The sequence below is a fragment of the Pelophylax lessonae genome (assembly GCF_965119305.1).
Source record: "Pelophylax lessonae genome assembly, chromosome: 5".
Taxonomy (NCBI): domain Eukaryota; kingdom Metazoa; phylum Chordata; class Amphibia; order Anura; family Ranidae; genus Pelophylax; species Pelophylax lessonae.
In genome coordinates, this window is record NC_138772.1 from 239984285 (window position 1) to 240003246 (window position 18962).

Below are 18962 nucleotides of genomic sequence, written 5' to 3' on the forward strand. Positions count from 1 at the left end.
CCTCCTCCTCTGCCTTGTGCTTCCACTGTGGCCCCGCTGTCAGATGGGAATGCCAGCAGCATGGCGTCTACCAGCGTGCGCTTGTACTCGCGCATCTTGCGATCGCGCTCCAGTGAGTGAATTAAGGACGGTACGTTGTCCTTGTAACGGGGATCCAGCAGCGTGGCCACCCAGTAATCAGCACAAGTTAGAATGTGGGCAACTCGGCGGTCGTTGTGGAGACACTGCAGCATGTAATCGCTCATGTGTGCCAGGCTGCCCAGAGGCGACGAAAGGCTGTCCTCTGTGGGAGGTGTATCGTCCGTGTCCTCTGTATCCCCCCAGCCACGCACCAGTGATGGCCATGAGCTGGCCTGGGTGCCACCCTGCTGTGAACATGGTTCCATCTCCTCCTCCAGCTCCTCCTCCTCCTCATCCTCCTCATCCTCCAGAACTGTGCCCCTGCTGGACAATTGTGTCCCTGGCGTTTGTGTGTGCAGGAACCCACCCTCGGAGCCCCTTGCGAATGACTGCCCTGAAAGCCTTTGAAATGTTACCTCTTCATCCTCCTCCTCCTGCTCCTCATCCTGTGCCACATCCTCTTCCATCATCGCCCGAATTGTTTTTTCAAGGAGGCATAGAAGTGGGATAGTTAAGCTGAGAATGGCGTCATTGCCACTGGCCATGTTGGTGGAGTACTCAAAACAGCGCAACAAGGCACACAGGTCTCGCATGGAGGCCCAGTTATTGGTGGTGAAGTGGTGCTGTTCCGCAGAGCGACTCACGCGTGCGTGCTGCAGCTGATACTCCACTATGGCCTGCATGTGCAAGGTGGAGTTCCACCTTGTGGGCACGTCACATATGAGGCGGTGAGCGGGAAGGCCGAAGTTACGCTGCAGCCCTGCCAGGCGAGCAGCAGCAGGGTGAGAACGCCGAAAGTGCGCACAGACGGCCCGCACTTTCTGCAGCAGCTCTGACATATCGGGGTAGTTTTTAAGGAACCTCTGCACCACCAAATTCAGCACATGCGCCAGGCAAGGGATGTGCGTCAAACCGGCTAGGCCCAGAGCTGCTATGAGATTTCGCCCGTTATCGCACACCACCAGGCCGGGCTTGAGGCTCGCTGGCAGCAACCACTCATTTGTCTGCTGTTCCATGCTCCTCCACAACTCCTGCGCGGTGTGTGGTTTGTCCCCCAAACAGGCAAGTTGTAAAACTGCCTGCTGTCGTTTAGCCCTGGCCGTGCTGAAGTTGGTGGTGAAGGTATTACGCTGTCCGGATGAGGAGGCGGTAGAGGATGAGGTAGTGGAGTAGGATGAGTTAGGAACAGGAGGCAAACTGAAGCGCCCTGCAATCCTCGGTGGTGGAAGGACATGTGCCAAATTGCTATCCGCCTCAGGCCCATCCGCCACTGCATTTACCCAGTGTGCCGTTAGGGAGATATAACGCCCCTGACCGTGCTTACTGGTCCACGTATCGGTAGTTAGGTGGACCTTGGCACAGATGGCGTTGCGCAGTGCACACCTGATTTTTTCCCCCACTTGGTTGTGCAGGGAAGGAATGGCTTGCCTGGAAAAGTAGTGGCGGCTGGGCACGACGTACTGTGGGACAGCCACCGACATAAGCTTTTTAAAACTGGGCGTCTCCACCAGACGGAATGACAGCATTTCAAAGGCCAATAATTGTGAAATGCTGGCATTCAGGGCCAGGGATCGCGGGTGGGTAGGGGGGTACTTCCTCTTCCTCTCAAGTGTTTGGGAGATAGAAAGCTGAACGCTTCCACGGGACATTGTGGAGATGGTTGTTGGTGACCCAGGTGGTGGTGTTGCTGACAGATCGTCTGTTTGCGGGGTGGCAGGTGCCGGTATCACTACAGATGTGGCTGGAGCGGCCGAGACTGCAGCAGAAGAGGAAGCAGGATGAGCCAGAGACGTTTCTTGGTTTTGAAGGTGTGTACTCCACTGCAGCTCGTGCTTTGCACTTAGATGCCTGATCATGCAGGTTGTGCTCAGGTTGAGAAGGTTTATGCCTCGCTTCAGGCTCTGATTGCACAGGGTGCAAACCACTCGTGTCCTGTCATCAGCACATTTTCTAAAGAACTTCCACGCTAGAGAACTCTTTTGAGCTGACTTTGGTGCGCTCGTTCCCTTGCTGCTTTGGGCAGTAGCAGGCGTAGTGTCTAGGGCACGGCCGCTCCGCTTCTGCACCCTGCTCCCTCTTCTGCTGTGCTGGTGGCTCTGTGCGACCACCGCCTCTTCCTCCAAACTACTCAGGTCACCTGCATGGCCTTCATTCCATGTGGGGTCGAGGACCTCATCGTCCTCCACATCATCTTCCACCCAGTCTTCACCCCTGCCCTCCCTGTCGGTCTCCACAATGCTGAACGCCGCAGCAGTTGGCACCTGCGTTTCGTCATCATCGGAGACGTGCTGTGATGGTCCTTCCATGTACTCATCTTGAGAAATAAGTGGTTGGGCATCGCTGCACTCAATCTCTTCCACTTCTGGGGCAGGGCTAGGTGGATGGCCCTGGGAAACCCTGCTGACAGAGTCCTCAAAAAGAATAAGAGACTGCTCTATGGCTTGGGGCTCAGACTGCTTGCTGATTTGCAAGGGGGTGAGGTGAAAGACGGTTGGACATTGGCTGCAGGTGCCAACTCTGACCTTTCTGCAGTAGACTGGGTGGGAGACAATGTGAAGGAACTGGAGGCACTGTCAGCAGCAAACCAATCTACTATCGCCTCTCTGTGTTCTGGCCTCATCACTTCTAGAGGCGTATGATGCCCTACCAAATACTGATGCAGGTTCTGTCACCTACTCACACTTGAGGAAGGTGTTTCACTTGTGCGTGTAGCTGGCACAGATCGACCACGTCCTCTCCTTGCAACAGGAGCTCTAGCAGCAGCACCACCACGACCCAGGCCACGGCCCCTATTTGACGCTCTCCTCATATTTCTGAAATTTAAGATCTTGCCCTAGAAAGGTCTTTATTGAATAGCGGAACAAAAGAACAACAGTATCGCACGGGTGTATCTCACAGTCAAATATGCAAACTATGCCGCAATTTAATGTTTTTTACACCAAAAGGGTGTGTATTGAATAGCGGAATAGGATAAAAAACTGTGTATCTCACACGTACAAACACAGACTAGGCCCGATTAAATTTTTTCCTACCCTAAAGGGAGGATGAGGAAGAGGAGTATGGAACAGGCAGCACCCTCAAATCTTCAGAAGTATGAGATGAACCCCAAAAACTTGGAAAGGTGGATCTCACACGTACCGACACAGACTATTCCGCAATTTAATTGAGCCACAAAGGTTTTTATTGAATAGCGTTATAGGAAATATGATCAAAAAAAAGTGTATGTTTTTCACACGTACAGAAGCACACTAGGCCCCAATTACTATTGTTTGTACACCTAAAAGGATGGATGAGGAGGAGGAGGAGGAGGAGTATAGAACAGGCAGCACCCTCAAAGCTTCAGAAGTATGAGATGAACCCCAAAAACTTGGAAAGGTGGATCTCACACGTACCGACACAGACTATTCCGCAATTTAATTGATCCCCAAAGGTTTTTATTGAATAGCGGAATAGGAAATATGATCAAAAAAAAGTGTATGTTTTTCACACGTACAGAAGCACACTAGGCCCCAATTACTATTGTTTGTACACTTAAAAGGATGGATGAGGAAGAGGAGGAGGAGGAGTATAGAACAGGCAGCACCCTCAAAGCTTCAGAAGTATGAGATGAACCCCAAAAACTTGGAAAGGTGGATGTCACACGTACCGACACAGACTATTCCGCAATTTAATTGAGCCCCAAAGGTTTTTATTGAATAATGGAATAGGAAATATGATCAAAAAAAGTGTATGTTTTTCACACGTACAGAAGCACACTAGGCCCCAATTACTATTGTTTGTACACCTAAAAGGATGGATGAGGAGGAGGAGGAGGAGGAGTATAGAACAGGCAGCACCCTCAAAGCTTCAGAAGTATGAGATGAACCCCAAAAACTTGGAAAGGTGGATCTCACACGTACCGACACAGACTATTCCGCAATTTAATTGAGCCCCAAAGGTTTTTATTGAATAGCGGAATAGGAAATATGATCAAAAAAAAGTGTATGTTTTTCAAACGTACAGAAGCACACTAGGCCCCAATTACTATTGTTTGTACACCTAAAAGGATGGATGAGGAAGAGGAGGAGGAGGAGTATAGAACAGGCAGCACCCTCAAAGCTTCAGAAGTATGAGATGAACCCCAAAAACTTGGAAAGGTGGATCTCACACGTACCGACACAGACTATTCCACAATTTAATTGAGCCCCAAAGGTTTTTATTGAATAGCGGAATAGGAAATATGATCAAAAAAAAGTGTATGTTTTTCACACGTACAGAAGCACACTAGGCCCCAATTACTATTGTTTGTACACCTAAAAGGATGGATGAGGAGGAGGAGGAGGAGTATAGAACAGGCAGCACCCTCAAAGCTTCAGAAGTATGAGATTGTGTTCACTGTACCCCACAAAGATTGTGTTCACTGTACCCCACAAAGATTGTGTTCACTGTACCCCACAAAGGTTTTGTTCACTGCACCCCACAAAGATTGTGTTCACTGTACCCCACAAAGGTTTTGTTCACTGCACCCCACAAAGATTGTGTTCACTGTACCCCACAAAGATTGTGTTCACTGCACCCCAAAAGGATTGTCTTCTCTGCACCCCACAAAGATTGTGTTCACTGTACCCCACAAAGGTTTTGTTCACTGTACCCCACAAAGATTGTGTTCACTGCACTCCAAAAGGATTGTCTTCACTGCACCCCACAAAGATTGTGTTCACTGTACCCCACAAAGGTTTTGTTCACTGCACCCCACAAAGATTGTGTTCACTGTACCCCCCCAAAGATTTTGTTCACTGCACCCCACAAGGATTGTCTTCTCTGCACCCCACAAAGATTGTGTTCACTGTACCCCCCAAAGATTTTGTTCACTGCACCCCACAAGGATTGTCTTCACTGCACCCCACAAGGATTGTCTTCACTGCACCCCACAAAGATTGTGTTCACTGTACCCCCACAAAGGTTTTGTTCACTGCACCCCACAAAGATTTTGTTCACTGCACTCCAAAAGGATTGTGTTCACTGCACCCCAAAAAGATTGTGTTCACTGCAGCCCACACACAGAAAAATGGATGTGGATCACTGACACCTGCCTATCTCCTATCCCACACCACACAGCAATATCGATTGTAGTTTGTAGAACACACTTTCCCTAAAATTCAGCAGACTCTGTCCCTAACAGGATTGAGAAGAGATCGTAGATCAGGAGAACTAAGTGCAGACCCCACCCCACACAGCAATATCGATTGTAGTTTGTAGAACACACTGACCCTATAATTCAGCAGACTCTATCCCTAAAATGCCTACAACTCGCCCTGCCTAAACACTCCGACCTGTCCCTCAATTCTATCCGGACACAAATGGTTTTTTCCTGCCTATCTTTCCCTAATCAGCAGCCAGCACGTTGATGTGTGCTCTGTCCCTGATCTAAGCAGCATAATGACGCCGCTGCGGCTGCCTCGAACTTATAAAGACTTGGTCACATGCTTCAGACGGCCAATCACAGCTACTGAGACATTTGCAGGCATGGCTGGGATGGCTTAAGGCACACCAGTTAAACGATTGTTGATTGGCTGTTGAAAGCCCGCCATGAAAAGAGCGCCAAAGCATGCAAAACCCGGAAATAAAACGACCGAACACGGATTTTTACCCGAATATACAGTAAAGTGTCCGTGTTCGTGTTCGGGTAACAAAAATCCAATTATTCGGTACGAACACGAATAATACAGTCCGTGTTCGCTCAACACTAATTATATCGGCAAAGGAGAAGTGCTCACTAACACAGATTTAGACAGATTTGTGAACAATATTTGAGAGAAATAGGCCTTTTGTGTACATAGAAAGTCTTAGATCTTTGAATTAAGCTCATGAAAATTGGGGGGGGGGACAAAAATGTTGCGTTGAAAATTTTGTTCAGTGTAATTGCATGTATAGATCTTTTTAATTTTGTGTAGAGCCCTTATCATGTTGAATGAATGATCAGGTGGTAACATAATGAACCTAGAGCATCACAAAAACATTGTGATCTTACCCACTGGGTGGATTAACATGGGTCTAAGAATACACATAGAGGCAAAATAATCAGTATAGTATAAATGACATTATACACCCGCTGATGCCTGCCGTTGCACCGTAGGTCGAGGGGGGGGGGGGCGGTGTCGGCTGTATTTGGATTGGATGTTGGGTTGCCTGGAGATAATGGACATACTCCCGGGCCACTAATTATTCAAAATAGCCACGGATCATGCAGAGATGTATAGTAACTAAGTAGAACTACTTCACTACTGTACTTAAGTACCGAAAGGCGGTATCTGTACTTTCCTAGAGTAGAATTTTTTTCTCCTACTTCCACTTTTACTTCACTACATTTTTTCAATGATTTCAATACTTCTACTCCGATATTTTTTTTTGTGCTGCATAGTTACTCGTTACAATTGTAAAAATTACCACTGCCAGAACAGTAGATGGCAGGTTTCATGAAGCTCAAAACGTGTATTATCAGCACATACGAAAATAAATGCTACTGTATGTATAAATAAAAGCTGCATTTGAAATATTAAAAAACAATATGATGTTCAAACTTTTGACTTCTTTCTTTAATAACTACATAACACAGTACTTGTACTTTTACTTTCAGTACTTGAGTAGCAATTTTTTTTTAAAAACTACCGGTACTTTTACTTTCAGTACTTGAGTAGCAAAATTTTTAAAAAAACTACTTGCAATACTTAAGTACAAAAAATGTTGCATACTTTAGTACTTCTACTCAAGTCACTTTTTGATCGAGCACTTCCACTTCTACTCAAGTCACTTTTTGATCGAGCACTTTTACTCAAGTATGGGTTTCGAGTACTTTATACAACTCTGGGATCATGTGACCTGGGGTTGCATGGATACCCTACCTGATATAAACTGGTGAGTGGAGCAAAATGGCGCAGTTCCCAATGATATCAGTGTGACGAAACACGTAGTGTGGAGCCTAGCGTCATTGCACCACTTCCGATTTGGGTCCGTGGAGCGCATTGCGTCCCGGACTTCCTGGTTTGACACGAGCAGATTGATTTTAACCAAATGTAAGTGCACTGCTGTGACTTTTTATTAATAACACTATTCGTACGGATTTACACTATGGGGTCTATTTGTGCCATTTCTATGTACTACTGACACTGCTGATACCACCATAAGGACCCCCGAGGAGAGCTGGACTAACTAATGTGATACTGTATAATACTTATGGATTGTTCAGACATTTATGAATGGTTCTAGTGAAATTAGATGTTCACATCACTTGGGCACTTATATTTAGCACTTGCACTTTATTAATACCTCTAATGTTTGCACATAATTTTGCATATGTTGCACAATTTTTTATATATATATACTTTTGACTTCTATTGTTTTTGATATTTGGCTTATGATAAATTGAATGGATATTAGCTTTATATTGCACACAGAGCAGCACCAAAACCGATATACTATAAAGGTTTAAAAACACTGGCAGCATAGTGTAGCAGACGCAGTAAATTACCGCTCCTCCTTTCAGCCTGCGCCCCCTCTCTCCAATCCCGGAAGCCGCAGCTAGCTGCTCTCTGCCTGTGTCCAGGGCAAGGAGGCGTCAGTCAGTGTCGGAGCTCCGTGGATGGGCGGCTCCCCTCGTCACAGGGCTCCGCCCACATGACCATCATTCGGCTCCTCTAGTCAGCTCCAGGAAGTTCAGCAGTGGGTGAATGCACTCTGCAGTTACGGAAGGCCTGGCTGGCCTCTCAGGTACAGAGAGCTGCTGTGTGTCCCCCCTCTCACTCCCTGTTACTCCTCTCTCTCTGTGTCACCCCCTCTCTCTCTGTGTCACCCCCTCTCTCTCTGTGTCACCCCCCTCTCTCTCTGTGTCACCCCCCTCTCTGTGTCCCCCTCTCACTCCCTGTTACTCCTCTCTCTCTGTGTCACCCCCTCTCTCTCTCTGTCACCCCCTCTCTCTCTCTGTGTCACCCCCCTCTCTCTCTGTGTCACCCCCCCCTCTCTCTGTGTCACCCCTCTCTCTCTGTGTCACCCCTCTCTCTCTCTCTCTGTCACCCCTCTCTCTCTCTCTCTCTGTGTCACCCCTCTCCCTCTCTCTGTGTCACCCCCTCTCTCTCTTTCTGTCACCCCCTCTCTCTCTCTCTGTCATCACCCCTCTCTCTCTCTGTCACCCCCCTCTCTCCCTGTGTCACCCCCTCTCTCCCTGTGTCACCCCCTCTCTCTGTGTCACCCCCTCTGTCTCTGTGTCCCCCTCTCTCTCTGTGTCCCCCCTCTCTCTCTGTGTGTCACACATCTCTCTCTCTCTCTGTCACACCCCTCTCTCTCTGTGTCACTCCCCTCTCTCTCTGTGTCACCCCTCTCTATCTGTGTCACCCCCTCTCTCTCTGTATCACCCCCTCTCTGTGTCACCCCTCTCTCTCTCTGTCACCCCCTCTCTCTCTCTGTCACCCCCCTCTCTCTGTGTGTCACCCCCCTCTCTCTCTGTGTCACCCCCCTCTCTCTCTGTGTCACCCCTCTCTCTCTTTCTGTCACCCCCCTCCCTCTCTCTCTCTCTCTCTGTCATCACCCCTCTCTCTCTGTGTCACCCCCCTCTCTCCCTGTGTCACCCCCTCTCTCCCTGTGTCACCCCCTCTCTTCCTGTGTCACCCCCTCTCTCCCTGTGTCACCCCCTCTCTCTGTGTCACCCCTCTCTCTCTCTGTGTCACACCCCTCTCTCTCTCTGTCACACCCCTCTCTCTCTGTGTCACCCCCCTCTCTCTCTGTATCACCCCCTCTCTGTGTCACCCCTCTCTCTCTCTGTCACCCCCCTCTCTCTCTGTGTCACCCCCTCTCTCTCTCTGTGTCACCCCCTCTCTCTCTGTGTCACTCCTCTCTCTCTGTGTCACCCCCTCTCTCTCTGTCACCCCCCTCTCTCTCTCTGTCACCCCCTCTCTCTGTGTCACTCCTCTCTCTCTCTCTGTCACCCCCCTCTCTCTCTGTGTCACCCCCTATCTCTCTGTGTCACCCCTCTCTCTCCCTGTCACCCCTCTCTCTCCCTGTCACCCCCTCTCTCTCCCTGTCACCCCCTCTCTCTCTGTGTCACCCCCTCTCTCTCTCTGTGTCACTCCTCTCTCTCTCTGTGTCACCCCCCTCTCTCTCTCTGTCACCCCCTATCTCTCTGTGTCACCCCCCTCTCTCCCTGTCACACCCTCTCTCTCTGTGTCACCCCCCTCTCTCTCTGTGTCACCCCCTCTCTCTCTGTGTCACTCCTCTCTCTCTCTGTGTCACCCCCCTCTCTCTCTGTGTCACCCCCTATCTCTCTGTGTCACCCCTCTCTCTCCCTGTCACCCCTCTCTCTCCCTGTCACCCCTCTCTCTCCCTGTCACCCCTCTCTCTCCCTGTCACCCCTCTCTCTCCATGTCACCCCTCTCTCTCCATGTCACCCCCTCTCTCTCCATGTCACCCCCTCTCTCTCCGTGTCACCCCCTCTCTCTCCGTGTCACCCCCCTCTCTCTCCGTGTCACCCCCCTCTCTCTCCGTGTCACCCCCTCTCTCTCTCCGTCACCCCCCTCTCTCTACCTGTCTCCCCTCTCTCTCCCTGTCTCTCCTCTCTCTCCCTGACACCCCTCTCTCTCTGTGTCACCTCTCTCTCTCCGTGTCACCCCCTCTCTCTCCATGTCACCCCCTCTCTCTCTGTGTCACCCCCTCTCTCTGTCACCCCTCTCTCTGTGTCACCCCTCTCTCTCTGTGTCACCCCCTCCCTCTCTGTGTCACCCCCTCTCTCTCTCTGTGCCACCCCCCTCTCTCTCCATGTCACCCCTCTCTCTCTGTGCCACCCCCCTCTCTCTCTGTGCCACCCCCTCTCTCTCTCTGTGTCACCCCCCTTTCTCTCTGTGTCATCCCCCTCTATCTCTGTGTCACCCCTCTCTCTCTGTGTCACCCCCTCTTTCTCTGTGTCCCCCCTCTCTGTGTCACCCCTCTCTCTCTCTCTGTCACCCCCCTCTCTCTCTCTGTCACCCCCTCTCTCTCTCTCTGTCACCCTCTCTCTCTGTGTCACCCCCCTCACTCTCTGTGTCACCCCCCTCTCTCTCTGTGCCACCCCCCTCTCTCTCTGTGTCACCCCCCTCTCTCTCTCTGTGTCACTCCTCTCTCTCTCTCTCTCTCTCTCTCTCTCTGTCACCCCCCCTCTCTCTGTGTCACCCCCTATCTCTCTGTGTCACCCCACTCTCTCCCTGTCACCCCTCTCTCTCCCTGTCACCCCCTCTCTCTCCGTGTCACCCCCTCTCTCTGTGTGTCACCCCCTCTCTCCCTGTGTCACCCCCCTCTCTCTCCCTGTCACCCCTCTCTCTCCCTGTCACCCCTTCTCTCTCTGTGTCACCCCTTCTCTCTCTGTGTCACCCCCTCTCTCTGTGTCACCCCCTCTCTCTCCCTGTCACCCCTCTCTCTCTGTGCCACCCTCCTCTCTGTGCCACCCCCCTCTCTCTCCATGTCACCCCTCTCTCTCTGTGCCACCCCCCTCTCTCTCTGTGTCACCCCCTTTCTCTCTGTGTCATCCCCCTCTCTCTCTGTGTCACCCCTCTCTCTCTGTGTCACCCCCACTTTCTCTGTGTCCCCCCCTCTCTGTGTCACCCCTCTCTCTCTCTGTCACCCCCTCTCTCTCTGTGTCACCCCCTCTCTCTCTGTGTCACCCCCCTCTCTCTCTCTGTCACCCCCCTCTCTCTCTGTGTCACCCCCCTCTCCCTCTGTGTCACCCCCTCTCTCTCTGTGTCACCCCCTCTCTCTCTGTCACTCCTCTCTCTCTCTCTGTGTCACCCCCTTCTCTCTCTGTGTCACCCCCTCTCTCTCTGTGTCACCCCTCTCTCTCCCAGCCACCCCTCTCTCTCCCTGTCACCCCTCTCTCTCCCTGTCATCCCCTCTCTCTCCGTGTCACCCCCTCTCTCTCTCTCTCTGTCACTCCCCTCTCTCTCCCTGTCACCCCTCTCTCTCCCTGACACCCCTCTCTCTCCCTGTCACCCCTCTCTCTCCCTGTCACCCCCTCTCTCTCCGTGTCACCCCCTCTCTCTGTGTGTCACCCCCTCTCTCTCTCTGTTACCCCCTCTCTCTCTCTGTGCCACCCCCTCTCTCTCTCTGTGCCACCCCCTCTCTCTCTCTGTGCCACCCCCTCTCTCTCTCTCTGTGTCACCCCCTTCTCTCTCTGTGTCACCCCCTCTCTCTCTGTGTCACCTCCTCTCTCTCTGTGTCCCCCCCTCTCTCTCTGTGTCACCCCCTCTCTCTCTGTGTCACCCCTCTCGCTCTGTGTCACCCCCCTCTCGCTCTGTGTCACCCCCCTCTCTCTCTGCGTCACCCCCTCTCTCTCTGTGTCACCCCTCTCTCTCTGTGCCACCCCCTCTCTCTGTCACCCCCCTCTCTGTGTCACCCCCTCTTGTGTCACCCCCTCTCTCTCTGTGTCACCCCTCTCTCTGTGTCCCCCCTCTCTCTCTGTGGCCCCCCTCTCTCTCTGTGTCACCCCTCTCTCTCTCTGTCACCCCCTCTCTCTCTGTGTCACCCCTCTCTCTCAGTGTCGCCCCCCTCTCGCTCTGTGTCACCCCCTCTCTCTCTGTGTCACCCCCCTCTCTCTGTGTCACCCCTCTCTCTCTGTGTCACCCCCCTCTCTCTCTCTGTGTCACCCCCCTCTCTGTGTCACCCCCTCTCTCTCTGTGTCACCCCCTCTCTCTCTGTGTCCCCCCTCTATCTCTGTGTCCCCCCTCTCTCTCTGTGTCCCCCCCTCTCTCTCTGTGTCCCCCCCTCTCTCTCTGTCACCCCCTCTCTCTCCCTGTCACCCCTCTCTCTCTGTCACCCAATCTCTCTCTGTGTCACCCCCCTCTCTCTGTGTCACCCCCCTCTCTCTCTGTGTCACCCCCTCTCTCTCCCTGTCACCCCTCTCTGCCCCCTCTCTCTCCCTGACACCCCTCTCTCTCCCTGTCACCCCTCTCTCTCTGTGTCACCCCTCTCTCTCTGTGTCACCCCCTCTCTCTCCCTGTCACCCCCTCTCTCTGTGTGCCACCCCCCTCTCTCTCCCTGTCACCTCTCTCTCTCTGTGCCACCCCTCTCTCTCTGTGTCACCCCCTCTCTCTCTGTGTCACCCCTCTCTCTCTGTGTCACCCCTCTCTCTCTGTGTCACCCCCCTCTCTCTCTCTGTGTCACCCCCCTCTCTGTGTCACCCCCTCTCTGTGTCACCCCCTCTCTCTCTGTGTCACCCCCTCTCTCTCTGTGTCCCCCCCTCTCTCTCTGTGTCCCCCCTCTCTCTCTGTCACCCCCTTTCTCTCCCTGTCACCCCTCTCGCTCTGTGTCACCCCCCTCTCTCTCTGTGTCACCCCCTCTCTCTCCCTGTCACCCCTCTCTGCCCCCCTCTCTCTCCCTGACACCCCTCTCTCTCCCTGTCACCCCCTCTCTCTCTGTGTCCCCCCTCTCTCTCTGTGTCCCCCCTCTCTCTCTGTGTCCCCCCTCTCTCTCTGTCACCCCCTCTCTCTGTGTCACCCCTCTCTCTCTGTGTGTCACCCCTCTCTCTCTGTGTCACCCCCTCTCTCTCCCTGTCACCCCCTCTCTCTGTGTGCCACCCCCTCTCTCTCCCTGTCACCCCTCTCTCTCTGTGCCACCCCCTCTCTCTCTGTGCCACCCCATCTCTCTCTGTGTCACCCCTTTCTCTCAGTGTTGCCCCCCTCTCGCTCTGTGTCACCCCTCTCTCTCTGTCACCCCCCTCTCTCTGTGTCACCCCTCTCTCTCTGTGTCACCCCCTCTCTCTCTGTGTCACCCCCTCTCTCTCTGTGTCACCCCCCTCTCGCTCTGTGTCACCCCCCTCTCTCTCTGTGTCACCCCCCTCTCTCTGTGTCACCCCCTCTCTCTCTGTGTCACCCCTCTCTCTCTGTGCCACCCCCTCTCTCTCTGTGTCACCCCCTCTCTCTCTGTGTCACCCCCTCTCTCTCTGTGTCCCCCCTCTCTCTCTGTGTCCCCCCTCTCTCTGTGTCCCCCCCCTCTCTCTCTGTCACCCCCTCTCTCTCCCTGTCACCCCCTCTCTCTCCCTGTCACCCAATCTCTCTCTGTGTCACCCCCCTCTCTCTCTGTGTCACCCCCCTCTCTCCCTGACACCCCTCTCTCTCCCTGTCACCCCTCTCTCTCTGTGTCACCCCTCTCTCTCTGTGTCACCCCCTCTCTCTCCCTGTCACCCCCTCTCTCTGTGTGCCACCCCTCTCTCTCTGTGCCACCCCCTCTCTCTCTGTGCCACCCCCCTCTCTCTCTGTGTCCCCCCTCTCTCTCTCTGTGTCCCCCCTCTCTCTCTCTGTGTCCCCCCTCTCTCTCTGTGTCCCCCCTCTCTCTCTCTGTGTCCCTCCTCTCTCTCTCTGTCACCCCTCTCTCTCTCTCTGTCACCCCTCTCTCTCTCTCTGTCACCCCCTCTCTCTCCCTGTCACCCCTCTCTCTCCCTGCCCCCCTCTCTCTCCCTGACACCCCTCTCTCTCCCTGTCACCCCTCTCTCTCCCTGTCACCCCTCTCTCTCCCTGTCACCCCCTCTCTCTCCGTGTCACCCCTCTCTCTGTGTCACCCCTCTCTCTGTGTCACCCCTCTCTCTGTGTCCCCCCTCTCTCTCTCTGTCCCTCCTCTCTCTCTGTGTCCCTCCTCTCTCTCTGTGTCACCCCTCTCTTTGTGTCACCCCCCTCTCTCTCTGTGTCACCCCCCTCTCTCTCTGTGTCACCCCCTCTCTCTCTGTGTCACCCCCTCTCTCTCTGTGTCACCCCCCTCTCTCTCTCCGTGTCACCCCCTCTCTCTTTGTGTCACCCTCTCTCTCTCTGTGTCACCCCCTCTCTCTCTGTGTCACCCCCTTCTCCCTGTCATTCCCTCTCTCTCCCTGTCACCCCCTCTCTCTCCCTGTCACCCCCTCTCTCTCCCTGTCACCCCTCTCTCTCTGTGTCACCCCTCTCTCTCTGTGTCACCCCCCTCTCTCCCTGTCACCCCCCTCTCTCCCTGTCTCCTTTTACTGATGGAGTTTGTGTGGTATGGGGGAAGTGGTACATACCATGTGTTAAAAAAAACACATACCGTTTATGAAAGATAGATATTATTACAAAAATTAATTCCTAAACAAGCAATTGTTCAACTCTAAATCCTGAGACTATTATGCGGGTTGACTGGCCCATCAACCTTACCCCTATTCATTCTCTCTGTCAAACCCTCCCCCTCTGTCTCTCTCTGTCAAACGCTCTCTCTTTCTCGGGGGGGGGGGGGGAGGCGGCGCCGACACAGCTCCTCGCCAAGGGCGCATGAGACCCTAGTTACGCCTCTGATAGTGGCCCTAGTGTCCTGGTTTTGCACGGCCCTAGATACGGCTCTAAAGGGTTCTTAAAGCATTCCCATGGCATAAATTACAATACTGGTATGCTGAATTGATATCTTATGTGAACTGCATGTACGTTCAATGTCTAGTTGTACAAATTTGCAAAATCTCAATAAACCTTTACCTGAATAATAATAATAAAAAAAAAAACATTTTCTATCTCTGAGATCACTGTAGCATGTTTAAGGTAATAAATATCTGTGTTATGCAAAAAGTCTATTCATTTACCTCTGACTCTTAAAACAGGGGTTGGGATTACATGGATCCTTTGAAGAACACAGTCCAAATTCAAATTGGTGATCAAGTAAACCAACACATCGTGCTATGCAAGCACTTGGATAGGAACGTCCATTTTGACCACAAACAGGAACAAACTTATCAGCACAATTACAGGGTAATCCTAAAATGGCATAGAAAAGTTATTATGGTTATGCAATTCGTATCAGAAAATAAAAAACTTGGATAAGGAAAACAATCAAATGGAATAGGTCAAATCACAGATTAGAGTGTAACTTATTTTTATTCACAAACAATCTTGCACAAAAACAAATTACAAATTTTTATAAGCAAATGACTACAATTCGAAAGTATGTTGTTGTAAACAAATAACCTTCAGGATTCTTTTCTACTGCTTTTTTCATGGCTACTTATTGTCAGCACCGAAACAAGGGGGGCTGGGGGGTTTCTGCCCCAGGCACTGCATGAATTGAGGGTATCACAGGTCTCTTATCTTCTCTCCCTGCTGCCCCGGCACCCAATCTCCTCCACATCACTAGGGTTACAGCAGCAGACACTGAGGAGATCGTGCACCGTGGGAGCAGCAGGGAGAGGAGATGGGATGACACAGCGATCATCAGTCTCTCACGTGCCACAGAGCTCACCCTAGCAGCAGGGGTTCATGAAGTCCATAGGAGAGATGTGGAGGGGAGTGCTGGGGAGGGATCTGAGGTGATTGGCAGCAGGAGCACTCCTCTGTCCCTTACACACCTCTCCATCCATCGGCATCCAATGCTTAGGAGATAGCGCGGCATGTAGAACAATAATGATCGTTCTGTCATCCCATCTTCTTTCCCTGCCGTTCCCCCGGTGCACGATCTCCCCAGCGTTTGACAGGGCTCCCTTCTACCCCTTATCTGCATGGATGTCCTGGCTCCCCCCTCCCCCCATTGTTTGGAGTGCCTGCTGTCTGTCAACAATGACATTTTCACACACAACACACTTTTTTGTTTTCTCGTTTTCTCTTTTTGTATAAAGCTGCCCCCTTGTTCTCCATGTCAGGAGGATTTCATTTGTGGATTAGGCTGCATAATTCAATGGAGAACAGGGAGCCGCAAGGCTTTTTTATTTGTTTTTTTATTTAGCAGATTCACTATTATTTTTAAGTTTTCAGCAGTGGCCAGAACCCCCAAAGTTGTCACTTTAAAAGCTGCCATTCTTTAAACACTTCAATACTGGGCACTTTCACCCCCTTCCTGCCCAGGCCAATTTTCCGCTTTTAGCACTGTTGCATTTTGAATGACAATTACGCAGTCATGCAACACTGTACCGAAAACCAAATTTATGTAATTTCCCCCCCACAAATAGAGCTTTATTTTGGTGGCATTTGATCACCGCAAGGTTTTTTCTTTTTTGCTAAACAAATAAAAAAAAGACCGAAAGTTTGAAAGAAAATTTTTTTTTGTTTATGTTATACAATTTTGTAAATAAATATGTTTTTTCCTGCACTGATGAGGCTGCACTGACAGGCACTGATGAGGAGGCACTGATAGGGTGGCACTGATGAGGTAGCACTGATGGGGTGGCACTGATATGCGGCACTGATAGGCGGAACTGATGGGCACTGATAGGTAGCACTGATATGCAGCATTGGTGGGTACTGAAAGGCGGCATTGATGGGCACTGATAGGCGGCACTGATGGGCACTGATAGGCGGCACTGATGGGCACTAATAGGCATCGCTGGTGGGCACTGATAGGCGGCACTGATTGGCACTGAGGGGCGGCACTGATGGGCACTAATGGGCACTGATAGGCGGCACTGGTGGGCAATAAGGGGCATTTTTGGGGGCGGCACTGATAGATGGCAATGATGGGCACTGGTGGGCAGCACTGATGGGGAGGGCACTGGTGGGCACCCCTCGTCTCACGCCTCGAAACATACTGGATCTACACATTACAAAGTTATGCGCCGTATGGACTAAATATAGATTGGGACATAAATTCATTTATTAGCACTGCCTAGATGCTGATTATGGACGAATGTCCCTCTCTCCTTTTTTTCAGTTATAAAATTTGTACTACTATGTACATCCACTGTGCCCTTTATCTTATAATTATATGACCCATCTGCTCTTGTTCACTAGTTCCTTTTCCTTAGTCCTTTTTACCTTTGCATACGAGTTTTTGCATAAATAATTTTTTGCATAAAGAATTGTTTTGCATAAAGAGTTTGTATGTAAAGATTTTTTAAAAGTTTTTAAATTTTTATTAAAACTATTTTATACAGTTGGTTTTATGAGATTAATGGAAGCCTTGAAGTTGTATCCACAAAAAGACAACCTCCATGTCTAAAGGCTGATATAGACGTTCGGTTCCCACTTTTCTAGGAGGAAGTATATGAATTAATATAATGGTGACACCATCGCAGTTTCCGGAACAAGACTCCTCCCTAATGGGAGGAGACATTCCAATCCAAAGTATTACACTAGTGACTTTTAGAAATGACGCCTGTGAGGACGTCACTTCCGGTTCACGGCTATCCTGGAATTACATAGATCGTGACATCACTTCCGGTTAACACGGAGCTATGGATGTTTGTCATTATCTGACAAGCCGCTATCCTTATTGTTATTCTCCAGTGAGAATAAAGATTGGTGTATGTGGACTGTAGGTTTTTAAGTACCAGATATATGTATCAACAGTTTAATCAGCCAAACAGGATTTAGATTACTGAGTTAGTCCGAGGTCACTTCCTGTTTTATAAGGAGGCTTGGACCGCATGCCGCGGCCATCTTGGATAGGTGGGCGGAAGTGCTTGTGTAAACATCTTCCTGGCTTCAGTCTATATATACTTGTATGATTATGGTATACATGCATGGCAATTCTCCTATGATTATATCCTATTGGATGAAACGCGTCAGGTACATTATTCTGCCATCTCCTCACTACATGCGTTGCTTTACATGATGACATTGTTGGGAAATCCGGGCGTTCCATTGCTGACCACCCTATCCATCCTGGCATGTACATTGGACAACTGTATGCTGAGAGAGAGGACGTATTACCATAATCTGCTTTAATGACCCATATTCTATACGGAATTTTGGGTCCATTACTTCTGGTGAGCGCATTTGTATTACCTTGTGGGTGTTGGATTCTATCACAACTATCACCAGTATTTATTTCAAAGTCACCTTTTCACTTGGGACTCTATTTCTACAATCCTATATGGACATTTCTTTATGGACATTTTCTCACAAAGATTTCAACTCTTTATATGAGGTTTTATTTGTCATATTATTTTTAATCTTTCTTCATTCATTTGAAGGTGATTTATGATTTCATGTATATATATCTTTTTAGCGCTGCACTTAATTTATCTATGTTTGATGACCACTACTTATGTCTAGTTGAAGTGCTGGCAGCTTCTTTGATCACAGAGTCAGTGCGGTTTGATCCAGTATCTACCAGTCTAGCTGAATGATCAGGCACCCCTGAGAAGCAGACAGGGCCACAATTTGCTTTTCCTAGCACCTACCTAGGAGGATGCTACACTTACAATTGCCACAATACCCTGGACACACTGGGATTTAGTGTCCAGGGCCCTGTGTTGACAATAAAAAAAGGGCTCTGTACCCTCTAACTATAGCAGTATGGACTTACAGAAAAGGAAGGCCAGTCCTGGGTTTGTGCACCCAAACAAATTTGCCAAGTTGGGTGAAGATGTGGAGATTGCAAACTCAGAGGTGGCAGCCCTAGATGCCACTGCTACCCCTAACAGCAAGGAAAGCAGTCCATCTAGTAGGGGTGGTGAGGCTAGTGCAAGAAGGCCTAGGCAGGTGGTGGTAATAGGGGATTCTAAAATCAGAAGGACTGATAGAATAATTGGGAGCCAGGATAACCTCAACTGGATAGTTTGCGGTCTCGTTAATGCTAGGGTTCGGCATGAGGTGGACCAGGTTGATAAATTACTGGGAGTGGCTGGGCATGTCCCAGCTGCCTTGGTCTATGTTGGAACCCTTGACAGAATACATGGAAGATGGAGGCTCCTTAGAAATCAACTGCAAGTTGAAGCTTAGAACCTTCAGAGTAGGAGATGATATTCTCTGGAATACTGCCTGTGCCCAGCACAACTCCAGAAAGATAGGGGGAGATTAGAAAAAAAACACCTGGTGTAGCAGGGATGGATTTTTGCTTCTAGAGCACTGGGCTGACTTTTTATTGTGATACAAACTATATGCTAAAGATAGCTTGCACTTACATGGAAGCGGTCTGCTGTGCTTGGA

General features: G+C 50.5%; 1 protein-coding gene across 3 annotated transcripts in view; it reads right to left on the reverse strand.

Moving 5' to 3' along the window:
• Positions 1-18962, reverse strand: part of RECK (reversion inducing cysteine rich protein with kazal motifs) — a gene marked incomplete at its 3' end in the record, with an annotated part of 1214950 nt that overhangs the window by 180836 nt on the left and 1015152 nt on the right. For all 3 annotated transcript variants that reach the window (XM_082258598.1, XM_082258597.1, XM_082258599.1), the window contains exon 16: positions 14687-14858. In XM_082258598.1, the coding sequence (XP_082114724.1) occupies positions 14687-14858 (172 nt within the window). The remainder of the gene's footprint in view (positions 1-14686; positions 14859-18962) is intronic.